Genomic DNA, 14,778 nt, shown 5'->3' with positions numbered 1-14,778 from the left:
CGCCGCGAGCGGCCAGAGCGGCGCCAGGGCCGACACGTCCCCGCCGAGAGCGGTTGGAGGCCTGCAGAGATTGCGGGCGGTGCTGTCCGAGGCTCTGCGTGGACCGGCGTGTCGCAGTGCCCCCAATGTGGGGGACCAGGGTGCTTCCAGCGCCGCGTCCTGTTGCGGCTGGAGGTAGCGCCGCGCGGAAAGCCGTCCTGCAGCTTGGCTCTCCTCTGCTTGGCTGTGCACCGCCTCCTGCCCGCTGCGTGCCCTCGGCATCCATCAGCATCTCCGTGGGGAAGCCCCCTCCCACTCTGCTGCCCGATGTCCCACACAGCTCCTGTCCCCCCCTGTAGTCTGCGACGCGTTCCCGTGCCCTGCGCTCGTGTGACCGCCTGCCACCCAGCGCAGCCTGCCCAGGCGCTCTGAGTAACAGGGCTAAGAATAACCGGCCTGGTGCCACAGCCCGGCTGTGCACGGCTCTGTGTTGCGGCCCTGCCTGGGGCTGCACCATGAGGGGAGGTTGCAGGGAGGGGGATTCCCCTCACTGCCAGGCTGGGTGCTGTGCTTGAGTTCCTTGTTCTGCAGCCCTGCTGGGCAGCAGTCAGGAGGAGTCGCCCCACTGGTCTTGAGGAAACATGCACCTTGCTGGCAGCGTCCTGGTTGCCAAGCAGGAGTCAAGTGAGAGGCACAGAGTTGGCAGTTCTATAGGTTTGGGACTGTTGTGGAGGAAAGACGAGAGACTGAGACCGCCTTTGAGATGGGAGTGGTGGAGTGGAGCAGATGTTCCTTCTGGAAAGCTGATGAGGACAGGCCTTGGGATTAGCAGCCATGTCTGTGGCCCATGAGCAGCACAGCGCATGCCAAGAGCTTGCACCCTGTTTGGTGCTACCCGCCTTCCCGTGGCTACTGCACTATTTTGGGACAGGCAGAGGCCTCTCCAGAGCCAGGGTGCTGGGCAGGCAGCAGGCTGGCGCTGCCATCCCCTCCACTGCTCTTGGGTGTTGCTGGCTCTGGCAGGGTGAGAGCGGATGGGTCATTCACCCAAGGATCGCTCTCCTGTCTTGTGCTACCAGACCTCTGGGGCGTGTGGCTTTATGAGCAGGAGCTGGGACAGGCAGGCTGCATAGTTCTGCACCTGGGCTTGAGTCAAGTCACCCTATGCTCTGGGGAAGGGCTGTCACACCTCTTCCTTCCCAGCGCCCCACAGATAGAGCTTCCTCTGCTCCCCAGAGGGCTCCTCCCTTCCCGTCTTGTTGACTCAGTGCTTGGGCAGCCGTGGGCGGCTGTCTAAGAGAGAAGCAGCCCTGCAGCTGCTTACGCTCATCAGGCAAGTAGGATAAGGAAGGTGCCGGTGACCAGAAAGCTGTCCTCGTGAAGAGGCTTAGCGGCAAGGCGTACAACTGGAAGAAGTGATTTTCAGAGGCAGAAAGTGCTTGGAATTCGTCTTCACTCAGTTCTCATGTGCAGAGGGAATGGGGAGGCTCTGCATAGCAGCTGGCGCACTATTTCTTTCTATCCTGCTGTCAAAGCGGCTCCACTCATTCAGCCGCCCTGAAGGCACTGGGAGCGTGACGGCTGGGCTGGAGGCCATGGCCTGCTTCTGATCAGAAAGGCACCACTGTCTGCACTGGGCCTGGGGCCTGGGGAGGCTTTCCCAGCCCTAGATCCTCACAGTGCGTCTTCCCATCCCAGAGATGCTTTTAAGGGCAGGCCATGCCCAACCCCAGCCTCACAGCGCCCATTTCATTGCAGGACACAGAGGTGGAGGTAGCGGTGCCAGTACCCAGCTATGATGCCCTTTGGGGGGATCGCTGCCCGGCTGCAGAGGGACCGCCTGAGAGCTGAGGGGGTCGGTGAGCACAACAATGCTATCAAGTACCTCAACCAGGACTATGAAGCCCTCAAGCAAGAGTGCATCGAGAGTGGTGTCCTCTTCAGGGACCCCCAGTTCCCAGCTGGCCCCACTGCCCTCGGCTTCAAGGAACTGGGGCCGTACTCCAGCAAGACGCGGGGCGTGGAGTGGAAGCGTCCATCGGTAAGTGCTGGGCTCATGTCCCTCGCCTGCAGTGTCTGCATTAATGTGGTGTGCCAAGCTGCAGCTTGGCTTCTATTTGCTTCTTGCTGTGCTTAAAGTTCCTCACATACTTCAGTGCCCGTTCCCCAGAGGAATAATGCTCACTGAGTACTCAAAGAGTAGTGTGTCTAGCACACCCTTCTTCCTCTAAGCAGTACACGTTGGGCTTTACAATGGGAGAATTGTGCCATTGCTTCTGGATGTTCCAGCATAGGTGTGACTGAGGCTATTGGCTCAGGACGTGGGGGTTTTGTATCCTTTGGTGCCATGAGTGCAGAGGCAATGTCCATCTAGCCATTTCGTGCTGAAGAAAATCTTGCCTTGCTTTCCTGTGATGGCCTTGATTTTGCAGTCAAGCAATTTTCCCTGGTAGAGGACAGGTGGGGTGCATCTCAGGGATGATACTTCCATTCTCTTGAGTCAGTGCTACAATGGGCATAAGTACTGCTAAAATCCAATGCTTGATTCTCTCCTTATGCAGGAATTAGTGGATGATCCTCAGTTCATTGTTGGTGGTGCAACCCGGACAGATATCTGCCAGGGAGCTCTGGGTGAGTGCTGGAATTCTGTTCCCAAACCTTGATCTAGAGAGCAGCAGCAGCTGGGGAGGGTCACCATGCTTGGAGAAGAGACTTGTTCCCTTGTGTAGGGAAGGTGCTGAGTGGACAGGTTTCACAGCATCTTTCTGCAGATCCTCATGGTGTGTTTTCTTGCCAGCCTATGCACAACCATCTCTGTACTCAAACTCCCTCCTCATGTAGCATGGTGGAAGCTGTAAGGCAGCAGGAGGTACTTTGACTGGTGGCTCTATGCTAAGGGCCTCACAAAAATGGAGTAGCACAGGTACTGAGACAAGGAGAGCGGTGTTAGTGGGTCGAGTAGTCTGGCAAGGCTGGGAACTGCCAGTCAGTGATCACCAAAACCAGTTCTGGCTGCCATCAGCAGTGTTTCCTGACCTGGATCAAGGTGAGAATGTTGTGCACCTTAGCAGAGCAGACTGGTTTCAAGATTGTGGTGGTAACTGGAGCGTGTTAACAGCCCAGGGCACTGTGTTGTTTCTCAATTGGTCATGAGGAGGGCAAGGTTTGAAATGCCATTTTGTCAACCACAGCCCAGCACAGGTTATCCAGGCTCGAGGCTAATGTATGACAGGATTTAAAAGAAGAGGAAGGAGAACCAAGGCAAAGAATGGAAAAAGCAGTGCTGGCATAGAGCAGCACTTGTGGTTAATAGCACTTGGAAGGAGAATTGCAGTGTTATTTTTTGGAACTTGAAGCCAAGGCACCAGCATTAAGCCTCTTGCTTGGTGACTGAAAACAAGGGGAAACTTTTAATAAAATGCAAACTGTAATTGCCTTACAAAAGTCACTGTACTGAGATACCAGGAGCACTCAGAAGCTCTGGGTAAATGACTGCAGGAGTGGCTGTTGATGCTATCACGGTGGCCTGGACGCAGGCAGCAGGTCACAGAGGGTTGTTCCTTCTCTGCCCTGAGCTAATGCTCCTGTCCCGGCACCTGCCATTATACTATGTGAGCTAGGAGCAAAGGGCATTGACTCCTTCCCAGGTTCTCCACTTGTTTTTTGAGCCCAGTGCAGGGCACCATGCAGAGGAGAACTCCACCTCGCTGCCCTTCTGACGCAGCACCTTGTTCAGACAGAGGGCATACCAGGGGCTTCTGCAGGGCCCAGCACCCATCACCACTGCTGGCTAAGCTTCTTCTCCTTCACCAGGTGATTGCTGGCTGCTGGCTGCCATTGGCTCCCTCACTCTCAACGAGGAACTCCTGCACCGTGTGGTGCCCCACGGGCAGAGCTTCCAGGAGGACTACGCTGGCATCTTCCACTTCCAGGTAGGCTGGGAGCTCCTGGCTCTGCACAGCTGGTGGGTTGGGGGCAGGATGGGCTGCCTGGGGGCATCCCTTAGGGCGATGCCCTGTCCCGCTCACCCCTTCTTCCCCCCAGATCTGGCAGTTTGGTGAGTGGGTGGACGTGGTGGTGGACGACCTGCTGCCCACCAAGGATGGGGAGCTCCTGTTTGTGCATTCAGCGGAGTGCACAGAGTTCTGGAGTGCTCTGCTGGAGAAGGCCTATGCCAAGTGAGTCCCACCACTGGGGGCACAAAATTTGTGGGGGGTGGGGCGGAGCAGCAGCACAGTGTGCCCTCATCACCTCACGTTCCTCTCTCGCTGCCCGGTGCTCAGGCTGAACGGCTGCTACGAGTCGCTCTCGGGGGGCAGCACCACTGAGGGCTTTGAGGATTTCACTGGCGGCGTAGCAGAGATGTATGACCTCAAGCGGGCACCGCACAACATGGGCCACATCATCCGCAAAGCACTGGAGAGGGGGTCCCTGCTGGGCTGCTCCATCGACGTAAGTGTTGCGCTGCTCTTCACAGTAAACTATGAATGTCTTCTCCTCCAGTGATGGCCGAAGTGAGGCCTCACAGCCCTCCTCCGAACTCAAGGTGGTCATTTTGCTGGGACACTGGATGAAAGGGGACTTCTTCCACCTCTTGGCAGAGCACCTTTCCCAGAACCAATGAAGGGCATGGGGCTGTATCTTAGTGACTTGGAATGGTCTTGTTTTGATGGAATGGGAAACATCCATCTGAAGCCAGGCTGCTGAAGAAGGCTCTGCATAGAGCTCTGGATGCATCCTGCGTCAGCATCTGCATGTTAGCTGGGCTGGGCACTTCTGTCCTCTCCCTCTTAGCCACAAACAACAGAGTGCACCCTCTCTGTCACCACTGACAGCAATACCTGTTGGATTGGCAAATCAGAGTAGTAACACACACAAAAGGGTTAGCTGCTGCCCGCATTGAATGTGTGGCTGGTGTATACTTGTGCTAAAGAGACTGTCGCTCCCAACAGTGTCTATGTATCACCACAATTGATGTCTAAGCTGTTTTTTGCAACTGAAGAGGCTGCTATCTCTGTGCTCCTAGTGAAAATACTGTTTTGGGAAGTACAAAACAACATTTTCTTATGCTTTTTGAAGTTTGAGTGGTTTCACAATGAATCTTCAGTGCTCCTGACTGGAACATTGCGAAAAAAAGAGTCATTGCCCTTGCAGTGTCTCAGCCTCCTCTGAGAAGGGGTAAGGGAACAGAACTACATGAATTGTATTCACCTGAGGTTTGCATGTTCTTTTCAGATCACAAGTGCCTTTGATATGGAAGCAGTGACCTTCAAGAAGCTGGTGAAGGGCCATGCCTATTCTGTCACAGCTTTCAAAGATGTGAGTTGGGTACATAAGACTGTAATAGAGGTAAAATGGTATGGCCTGTGGTGTGGGTTTGACTTCCTGCATTTGGTGGCTGGCAGGTGAACTACCGGGGTCAGCAGGAACAGCTCATCCGTATCAGAAACCCTTGGGGTCAGGTGGAGTGGACTGGAGCCTGGAGTGATGGGTGAGTTCAGGTGGGATTTCAGTGAGCCACTGGCACTGCCGTTGAAACAGCTGGGACACCTTTTGCACAGCGCTGCTGATTGGAAGTTCACAGCATGCTGTTCCCTTCACAGTGGGGAATGGGTCTTTTGAGGGCCAACTCCAAACTGCCTAGCACTGGAAGTGTCTCAGCTCACCTTGAGTACTTCTCATCTTACTGTTTTCCTCTGGCTATTCCAGCTCTTCCGAGTGGGACAACATTGACCCCAGCGACAGAGAAGAGCTGCAACTGAAGATGGAGGATGGAGAGTTCTGGTGAGTGCCAGAGCAAAGTGCTGCTCTTCTTCAGCAACCAGTTTGGGAATGAGCAGGGGAGCCTGAAAGAGAACCTGCAGTTGCCCCAAAACACATGACCTGCCTTTATTAGCTATTCCACTGCTAGAAAGCCTGGTAACATTTTCTTATCTGACCTACTTAATAGGTTGAATATTAGTAAAAGGTTCTTCACCAAAGGGTGGTTGGGTCCTGGCTGTGTGTAGTTGTCAGGTTGAAAGGGGAACCTGAGTACTTGAGAAGGAACTGGAAATGCAGAGTGAGCAGTAAGAAGCTTTTTCTTTTCTTCTGAAACCACCAAAACAAAAGGGTCACCAGCAAGCAGTAGCTTAGGTAGATGTTAGAAGCCTGATGTGGGAGTCTGCACTGCAGGGGTGTTTTGTAAGTTCAAAGTGTGACTGTTCAGATGATTCCAGATCTTGGGTGGCAATTAAAACTGATGGTCTGAGCGAGCCTCAAGTGCAGCTCTTGTGTTGCTGGATGTTGTGGTGATGCTGGGTCTGATCTGCTTCCTCCGCCACTGCTGGCCACCACTGGAGATGGGAGATTGAACAGAAGGAGCCCTTTGCTCTGATCCCTGTCACCCACTGTGGTAGGTAGGCTGAAGCAGTTCAGCATGTGTCACCTAGACAGGCTGCCTGCCAGTAGTCTTGGCTTTTGTGCCTCCTGGCACCCCATCCCAAGGCCGCCTATAACTGTGATGGTGCCTTTGTGCTTTTCCTCCACCTGAACGTCATTGCTTCGATTCCTCAAGACTTAGGGTGAAAGACATGATGGGTTCCAACTGCACCAGAGGCAGCCTGGCTCATATAAGTCCTGTTCCACAACAAGGCATCCAGCATTCAGCTTGCTGCCATGAGAAGGGGCTTTGGGATGATTTCCATCTCTCTCCACCTAGCAAAGGCAGCTGTGGCTGAGTCCAGAGCTGCTTGCACTCCTCAGCCATGTCTTGGCCTCAGCCCCTGCCTGCTTCCCCACAGGATGTCTTTCCGGGACTTCATGAGGGAGTTCTCCAGGCTGGAGATCTGCAACCTAACCCCCGATGCCCTCACCAAAGATGAGCTCAGCAGGTGGCACACACAGGTGTTTGAGGGCACATGGCGCCGAGGGAGCACTGCCGGGGGCTGCAGGAACAACCCAGGTATCTCCCGCATCTCCACTCTTGGTGATGTGATTCAGCCAGGTGTATCATCCGTGTCTTCTTCCTTCCAGCCACGTTCTGGATCAATCCCCAGTTTAAGATCAAGCTGCTGGAAGAGGATGATGACCCTGGGGATGACGAGGTGGCCTGCAGCTTCTTGGTGGCCCTGATGCAGAAGCATCGTAGGAGGGAGCGACGAGTAGGGGGCGACATGCATACCATCGGCTTTGCTGTCTATGAGGTAACCCCAATCCCAATGCTACTTTTTTGAGACTGGCTCAACCCTGCCGATCCCATGTGGACTTGGCACCACAGTCCTCGGGGAATCCTTTCTCACCTGATTTGGCTAATCTGTGGGTCAGTGTCATCCCCTCCATCTGCCATTGGAGATAGAACCCCAGCACTGGCACTCTGATTTTTCTTCTTCTCTCCTCCCTGCAGGTTCCTGAGGAGGTATGTCCTGAGCCACCAGACCCATCCGCCTCTTTGAGGGGAGCACAGGAGTGGGCAAGAATGGGTTGATGCAAACCCACAGGCGTGTGTGCATGCATGTGCCCCGTGGCATAGGATTTCCACCAGACTGGCAATGGTTGGGGTGCTAAAGGGTGCTGAGTACTTCTGTGTGGGTGGGATGGTCCGTGCTAGGCAGGACAACAAGGGCTCTTCCACAGGCAGCCACTGGGCAGGGGTGCAACGGGACCGTGCAGCTGTTCCAGCAGAGATGCTTTGGGCGTGGGCTGATTGCACTTGCTTGGTCCCACTGCTCCTTGTGGGTTCCCTTCTTGCTGGGCTGTTCCCCACAGCAGTGTGTGTTCTCCAGGCCCAGGGCAGCCAGAATGTGCACTTGAAGAAGGACTTCTTCCTGCGAAACCAGTCGCGGGCACGCTCTGAGACCTTCATCAACTTGAGGGAAGTGAGCAACCAGATCCGGCTGCCCCCTGGCGAGTACATCGTTGTACCCTCCACCTTTGAGCCACATAAGGAGGCTGACTTCATCCTGCGGGTCTTCACTGAGAAGCAGTCAGACACTGCGTGAGTCTCCACCACAGAGCCTTCTGCCACATCCCAGCCCTTTGCATAGTTAGGGAATGTGTTGGCCCGGGCCATCACATTTGTTGGTGAGTGCTAGAGCAGATTCCACTGCTCTCTAGTCACTGTGTGCCCCCGCCTTTCTGTTCCCAGGGAGCTGGATGAGGAGATCTCTGCAGACCTGGCAGATGAGGTAGGGGCCACCAGTCTCCTTTAGCTGGGACTGGGGCTGAGGAGGGGGAGCTGTGGGCAGGAGGTGGCTGCATGGGTTTGGGTTACAGTGATAGATAGGGATGTGAGAAAGAGTAAAGATAAGAGGAGCTTCACTCTGAGAGGCTTAAATATTTGTTGAGCCTCTGAGATAGGGCAGTGCTTGGCTTTGATTACTAATCTCTCTTTCTGGCCTCAGGAGGAAATAACCGAGGATGACATTGAGGATGGCTTCAAGAGCATGTTCCAGCAGCTGGCAGGGGAGGTGGGTACAGTTGTGCCAAGCCCTGGAAAGCTCATGGCAGGTCCAGGGTGCAGAGAGGGGATCAGACCAGTGGCCATCAGAGCTGCACATAGCAGGGGCTCTGTGGGGGCTCTCAAAATTTCCCAGGGCCCTGTCTGTCCCATCAGCACTCCAACCCATAGAGTGCCTCGTCCCAGCCCTGCACACCAGTAAATGCTGAAATTCAGCTCAGCTACCCCCAGGGGTGGGGGGAGGCAAGAGGTTCTACTAACTCTGCTCCAACTACAGGACATGGAAATCAGCGTCTTTGAGCTCAAGACGATTCTGAACAGAGTGATCGCTAGACGTGAGTGCTGCCCTTTTCCCCTGTAGCTCAGGCCGGTTCAGCAGGTTTGATGCACATGATCCCCCTCCTCCTTCCTCCTCAGACAAAGATCTGAAGACGGATGGATTCAGTCTGGACTCCTGCCGCAACATGGTCAACCTGATGGATGTATCCTCTTGGCACTGTGGGGAGGGGCTGGTATTCCTGGCGCTCAGCCTGGCAGCCAGGACACTTCTCCGTGGGAACTAGGGCTCGGCTCTCTAGTTGTGCCAAGGCTGTGCAACTGGGAAAAGGGCAGAAAAGGTCCTTGTGGCTGCACTGAGGGTGCTTCGGGATGGCAGCTGGCAGCAAATGCCCAGTGTTTCACTTCCCCATGGGTTCACACACAGCAGCCAGCACCCACACTTCACCCTAATGTGGCATGCAGTGAGACCATCCAGACTAAAAGCATCCTTGGTGGGGGAGGAAGGGTGCTGGGGTTCTTTCCCCCAAAATCATCCTTTGATTGAGGATGAGAGGTGTAAAGTAACAGCAGCCATGGGCTGTGTTCCAGCTTGCACAAGGATGTGCAGTTGGAAGGGTAGGCAAGCGTAGAGAAGTTGCTCTGAACTCTTTTCCAGATATGTCCTAGCATCCCGTTTGCTGCATGGCAGCACTGTGCCGAAGTTTGGTGTTCCTGGGGAGCTGCACAGCAGCTTCTTTAAGTACTGAACTTTCCCTTTTGGCCTGCAGGCTCTGATCTTGCCTATGCTGCAGGATGGGGAGAGAATTTGAAAAAGAGCTGGCCTGGCTGAAATGCCTCTTCTCGTTCAAAGTACCCAGGATCTGATTGCTTTGCCACTCTCTGCCTGCTCAGCTACTCCACCCTTTTGCTGGTTGCTTTCTCCTTAACCCTCTGCTGTCCAGAAAGATGGCAGTGCCCGCCTGGGACTGGTGGAGTTCCAGATCCTGTGGAACAAGATTCGCAGCTGGCTGGTGAGGAGGAGAGGGATGCAAGGGGTAGCACCCCTCTTAGGCAGGGGGATGACCAAGCTGCAGGGAGGGCCGTCATTCACATCCTCTGTGATGTTTTTTGCAGACAATCTTCCGCCAGTATGACCTGGATAAGTCAGGCACCATGAGCTCATATGAGATGCGCATGGCTCTAGAGTCAGCTGGTAAGTCTAGAGAGGATGGGGCTGGGCTGAGGGTGGAGTAGAGTTGTAGGAGCCCTGTCCCAAGTAGCTAGAGAACTGTGGAACCAGCCTACATTGTGAGCTTTGAGCCAATATGTCATGAGATGAGGCCCATAAGCTGGGTTCTCTCCAACCGATCCTTGCTTGTTGCTGGCACCCTCCAAGCTGGGATACACACAAGGTTGTCCCAGCCATCTTCATCTGACCTGTGAAGTCCTATCCTGGCTAAGTCAGGTCAGTGAGCATTCATTTGGCAATGGGCTATAGCTCCAGGGAGAGCATCTCTTACTCCTACCAAGGCTGGATTCAGTGGCATTCCTTGGGTGGGGTGTTGGCCCCTTCTGGTGAGAACATGAACTTTGATAGTTGCATCTTCTCCCACCTCTTGCGGGTGCTGGGTACTCTCTGCCTTTCAGGTTTCAAGCTGAATAACAAGCTGCATCAGGTGGTGGTTGCCCGTTACGCAGATGCTGAGACGGGTGTGGACTTTGACAACTTTGTCTGCTGCTTGGTGAAGCTGGAGACAATGTTCAGTGAGTGCTGCTCCAGGCTGGGGAGGGCAGGGACAGAGGGACATGTTGCTCACCTTGCCCTTGTGCCCTGCAGGGTTCTTCCATAGCATGGATCCTGATGGCACTGGCACTGCCGTCATGAACCTCGCTGAGGTGAGAGCTTGGTGCCTTGAGAGGTAGGGTGGAGATGAGGGGAGAAGATGCTAAGGTGGATGGGACACCTGGGGTGGGTAGTAGAGTGCCCTCTAGCCCTGTGGGTGTAAAAGATTGTGAGATGAGAAAGGGAACTTTGTCAGGTCTTGTTCTCAGACGGCCTTTGGGTTTGTGTGCACTAGCCCCTGCTCATCGTCACTCTTCCTTCTCTGCAGTGGCTGCTGCTGACAATGTGCGGCTAGGAGCCAGGACAGATGCGCTGTGACTAGGACACTCCGGCAGGCCAGGCCACCTCCAAGTGCCTCCCTTCGGGTCCATGGACACAGGATAATCTCCTTCCTCTTGCTCCATCCTATGCTGAGCCACCAGCCCTGCCTCTCAGCACGCCTCGCTCCACCCTCACCCATGGAGCATTTCGCAGAGGTCAAGGCAGGCAGGGGCTGCCCTTCTCCTTTTCTGGGCTGGGCTTGCTTTCCACCCTTCTCCTCTTGTCCCACCCCAGAATAGAAGGAGGGCAAGCAGCATGGGGAGTCTGTAGGTCACTGCACGTAGCTTTGGGGCAGCTGCTTAGAAGCAAGCACAGGAGCAGGCTGGGGGCTATCCACCTGACAGGGAGAGGTGGGAGCTGTGGAGGGGAAGAGGAGGAGGACTTGTTTTGCTTGCTCCAGTGCTGTTTCATCCCCCGTGGCATGTGCTACCTGTCCCAGGGAGCATCAGCAGATGCTGCCTTGCTTAGGCAGGGCAGCTGGTTCATGGGGAGCCAGGGTGAGAAGGTGCACACTCTTAATGCCATTGCCTTGCACTCATCAGCACTAAACACGACCAAAGCATGGAGCTGCAGCTGGTCAGGACACTGGTGCCTGCTGCAACCTCTTTCTGCGTGGCCTTCAAACTCTCCCTCTCACCCCTCACTCTCTGCCCCGCATTGTCCCTCCATAAGGCCAAAGCCTATCACTTAAGCACTCTCCTGCCACATGCCACTAAGTAACGCATCCCACCATGCTCCTCTTATCCTATGCACGCACAGCCATACCACTACAGCCTTTCGCCAGGGCTGTCCTGGCCTCAGCTCCTGCTGCCACAGTAGAGTTGGGCCAAGGAGGAGTGGTGATGGCTGGGAGGCGTTTCTCCAGTACACGGTTGTCTGTTTTCCTCTTTTCCCCCTCCTTTCACCCTGTTATGATCCCTAAAGCTCTCGGGCTCCTTCACTCAGCACAGATGTGCTCCTGTGCCAATATATTTTCACTTCTCCACACTCCTCACCCCCAATCTGTTCCTGTGGATGAGACGGTGGCTCCAGCATGGCAGTGGGTGAAGACCCAGCCAAGGCAGGCAGGCCCTTAGCCGCTCCCAGGCCTACGTCTCTGGAGGCCATGCTTGCAGCAATAACCACTCCTGCCCACCTGGCAGGCCCGCTTCCTCTCTTTGTGCTCGGGGCAATAAACCTAGCTCTGTTGGACAGAGACTCAGCTGGTAATGATTTATACAACAGGGGTGTCCCAGTCTTAGCTGGTGGAAGTCTCCAGCGTGGGGTGGAGGGTGGCTGGGGCCTGACACAGCCAGTGTACAGGGGCAGGAAAGCCCTTGGTGTGTGGGGGCTTGGGGTCCATGAAACTGGGTAGTTCTGCCCCACTGGCATGGCTCAGTCCAGCCTGGGTGTGGCTGGACCTTCCTCCTGGGTAGTATGGGAGCTGTCAGCACTGTCCCAGCTGCAAGCCCCATGGTGCACACAGGCCCTATTGTAGGGCACACCCCCGCCTGGCTCTGGGGTGACAGGTGCCCCCTCCAGGCAGCAGCTGGTGGATCCTCTCCCTGCTGGCCCCAGCAGCTGGCAGCCCAGCATTTGCAGGGGGTCAGCAGGTGGGTTTCCCAGCTGCCAGCGAATGCCACAGGGAGCAGCCTGGCTTGTCCCCATCCTGCTGCCACAGCATCCCATCCCCTGCCTTCTTGGAGTGTCTGCCTGCCTGGGGGTTTCCTGTGTCTCTCCAGTTGCTAGTGTCTGTCCTCCCCAGACTGGCTGTGTGCGGGCTGTGGCTGTCCTCAGCAGCTGCCCCAGCAGCTGTGCTCAGGCTCCATCTCCCACTTGGATGCCCCTTCCCTCAGCAGCAGGAATGTTAGTCCTGGGGGCACAAGCTACCTTTGTGTGAGCAGAGAGCTGGGGGGGGCAGCCCCTTTCCTGCTCCCCTACACCAGCAGCCGGGTGCTGCCAGCATCCTGCAGCCAGCACCAAGTGAGGAGAGGCTCCCCAGAAAGCCAGAATGTCCTTGGAGAGCCCGAGGGACAATGTGAGTCTGGCCCCAAGCAAGGGGACCCACGGGCAGGGCTGTGGGTGCTGTCCGGCAGCTGCAGGATTTGTCCTTTTTCAACAGTGCAAAGAAAAGGGGAATACATGCAGGCTGGAGCCTTTCAGGGCCTGGATGCAGTGAGTTAAACAAACTATTTATAGCGCTTGCCTTCCACTCCAGCAGAAATGGCCGGCATTCCTCTTGCGCCGAGCTGTGCTCTGCTGTCATAAGTGCTCCCCAGGGCCCTCTTGGCCAGCACAGCTGGCAGCCATGCTGGGCTTTTTGGACCCTGGGGCTCTGTCCCCAAAGCTGGTAGCAGAGCATTCTGCCTTGCTGCCAGCCCGCAAGGACAGGGGACATGGGATGTGTCACTCATCACAGGATCAGGGTTAACTCCCTCCACAGTCCAGTTCTGGACTGTGCTTTTGCCCGAAGGCTGAAGGCCCTGAACTTGCAGCTGGGGAAAGGGGCTCAGCACCCCTCTGCATTATTAGCACAACACAACTGCCTAGCAAATAGGTACTGCCCCATGTGAGCTGAAGGCAGTGATGGTGCAAGTCACTGGCTTTGGCAGTGCAGCCACTTCTGCTCTCTGCTTGTGCCTCAGGATAGAGCAGGCTCTGCAGCAGGTGCACACTGCAGCCCCATTGTTCCTGAGGGATTTTCCATTCCCCACCTGAGGCCCACAGAGTGCCCCCAGACAGGCAGTGCATCACCTCTGTGCATGGCTGGTGCCTTCCTTTCTCCTGGGATTACAGGGACTGAATCCTGGCCCTTTCTGCTCAGTGTTTTTTCGCAGCAATAGGTAAAGCTCATGGGGAATAAGATCTCCATTCTCATTCATCACAACTGGTGCCTGCTGGGGAAATCGAGGCACAGAGAGAGGAAATGACCTACCCAGGGTTAGAGCAGCAAAACCCAAAGCTTCACTCCAGACTGTCACTGTCTCCCCCAAAAAAGGGGACCCACTCACTGCTAAGGAAGCACAAAGCCTTTCCTTTACCTCAGGGATGGAGGCAGTGCAGGATGAGAGTCCTCCAGCCCAGGCAGAAGCAAAGGTTGTGGGAGGCTGGTCCTAGGGCTGATATGAGGCTGGTCTCAAGGCTGACAACACCGATGTCCCTCAGCTCCCAGATCTGCATGTGGCAGCTCCGCACTGAGGCTGGCTCTTTCCCTCATCCATCCCCGGCTCCCCAGGAGGGATCTGCAGGGCTGGGAAAGGTCACCTCGGCTGGGCCACCCGAATGGGCTCTCTGGATGAAGGGCAGCTTGCGCCAAGTGAGAGCCAAGATGGGGAAAGAGAGTGGGTGCTTTCAGGCCCTTGTTTATTTTCCTAAGCTCTGCTCAAGCAAGAGCCAAGAGCAAGCTCCTGGCAGGGTATGGAGGGGAACAAGGGGAGGAAACACGGCCAAACAGCCACCGGGAGCACAACAAAGGTTGGATGCCAGGGGAAGTGGACGGGCACAGAGGTGTACCAGGGAACTTCCTGTGCACACTCCCCCAGCCCGCGGGCCCAGGCTACTGCTTTGGCCAAGTGAACCCAATTGAAAGCCCCTTCCCCACTGGCATCCCCGTTCCTCGGTGTTTCCCTGCCCCGTGTGTGTACACTCCTGTCCCTCGGGTGGCACACGGCTGCACGAAGTGACACAGAGGAGTATTTTGGACCCGCCTGCTCAGGAGCCTCAGCGCACGAGCCAGGCGCCGTCCCGCAGCCCGCACCGTGCCCAGGGCAGGTGTCGGTCCTCCCTCGCCCCCTCCTTCCCAGCACCGCCACCAACAGATGGGTCGGGACCGTATCGCTTACAGAAGGCGTGTGGGAGGAGGGGGCATTTAAACTGGCAGCTGCTTTTCGGTTTTATTTGGCGTTCCTCGCCTTCCGGACGCCGTGCCACTTCGGGGGTCCTGCCATTCGGGGTGCCCGCG

The 14,778-nt window shown here is 55.8% G+C and overlaps 1 protein-coding gene across 1 annotated transcript; it reads left to right on the top strand.

Annotated features, from left to right (window-relative positions):
* Positions 1–1,737: 1,737 nt before the first annotated feature.
* On the top strand, positions 1,738–12,035 carry CAPN11 (calpain 11). Its single transcript, XM_003203927.4, has 21 exons — positions 1,738–2,020; positions 2,541–2,610; positions 3,793–3,911; positions 4,024–4,157; positions 4,263–4,431; positions 5,215–5,298; positions 5,385–5,470; positions 5,689–5,763; positions 6,762–6,922; positions 6,994–7,163; positions 7,364–7,375; positions 7,743–7,954; positions 8,105–8,144; positions 8,361–8,426; positions 8,694–8,751; positions 8,834–8,898; positions 9,637–9,705; positions 9,809–9,887; positions 10,322–10,438; positions 10,512–10,570; positions 10,786–12,035. The coding sequence occupies exons 1-21, from the start codon at positions 1,775–1,777 to the stop codon at positions 10,810–10,812; spliced, it is 2,118 nt and encodes a 705-aa protein (XP_003203975.1). The 5' UTR covers positions 1,738–1,774; the 3' UTR covers positions 10,813–12,035.
* The last annotated feature ends 2,743 nt before the right edge of the window (positions 12,036–14,778 follow it).

The sequence above is a fragment of the Meleagris gallopavo genome, chromosome 2 (assembly GCF_000146605.3).
Source record: "Meleagris gallopavo isolate NT-WF06-2002-E0010 breed Aviagen turkey brand Nicholas breeding stock chromosome 2, Turkey_5.1, whole genome shotgun sequence".
In the NCBI taxonomy this organism is placed as follows: Eukaryota; Metazoa; Chordata; class Aves; order Galliformes; family Phasianidae; genus Meleagris; species Meleagris gallopavo.
The sequence above is the reverse complement of the archived record's forward strand: the minus strand, read 5'-3'. Positions and strand labels throughout refer to the sequence as shown.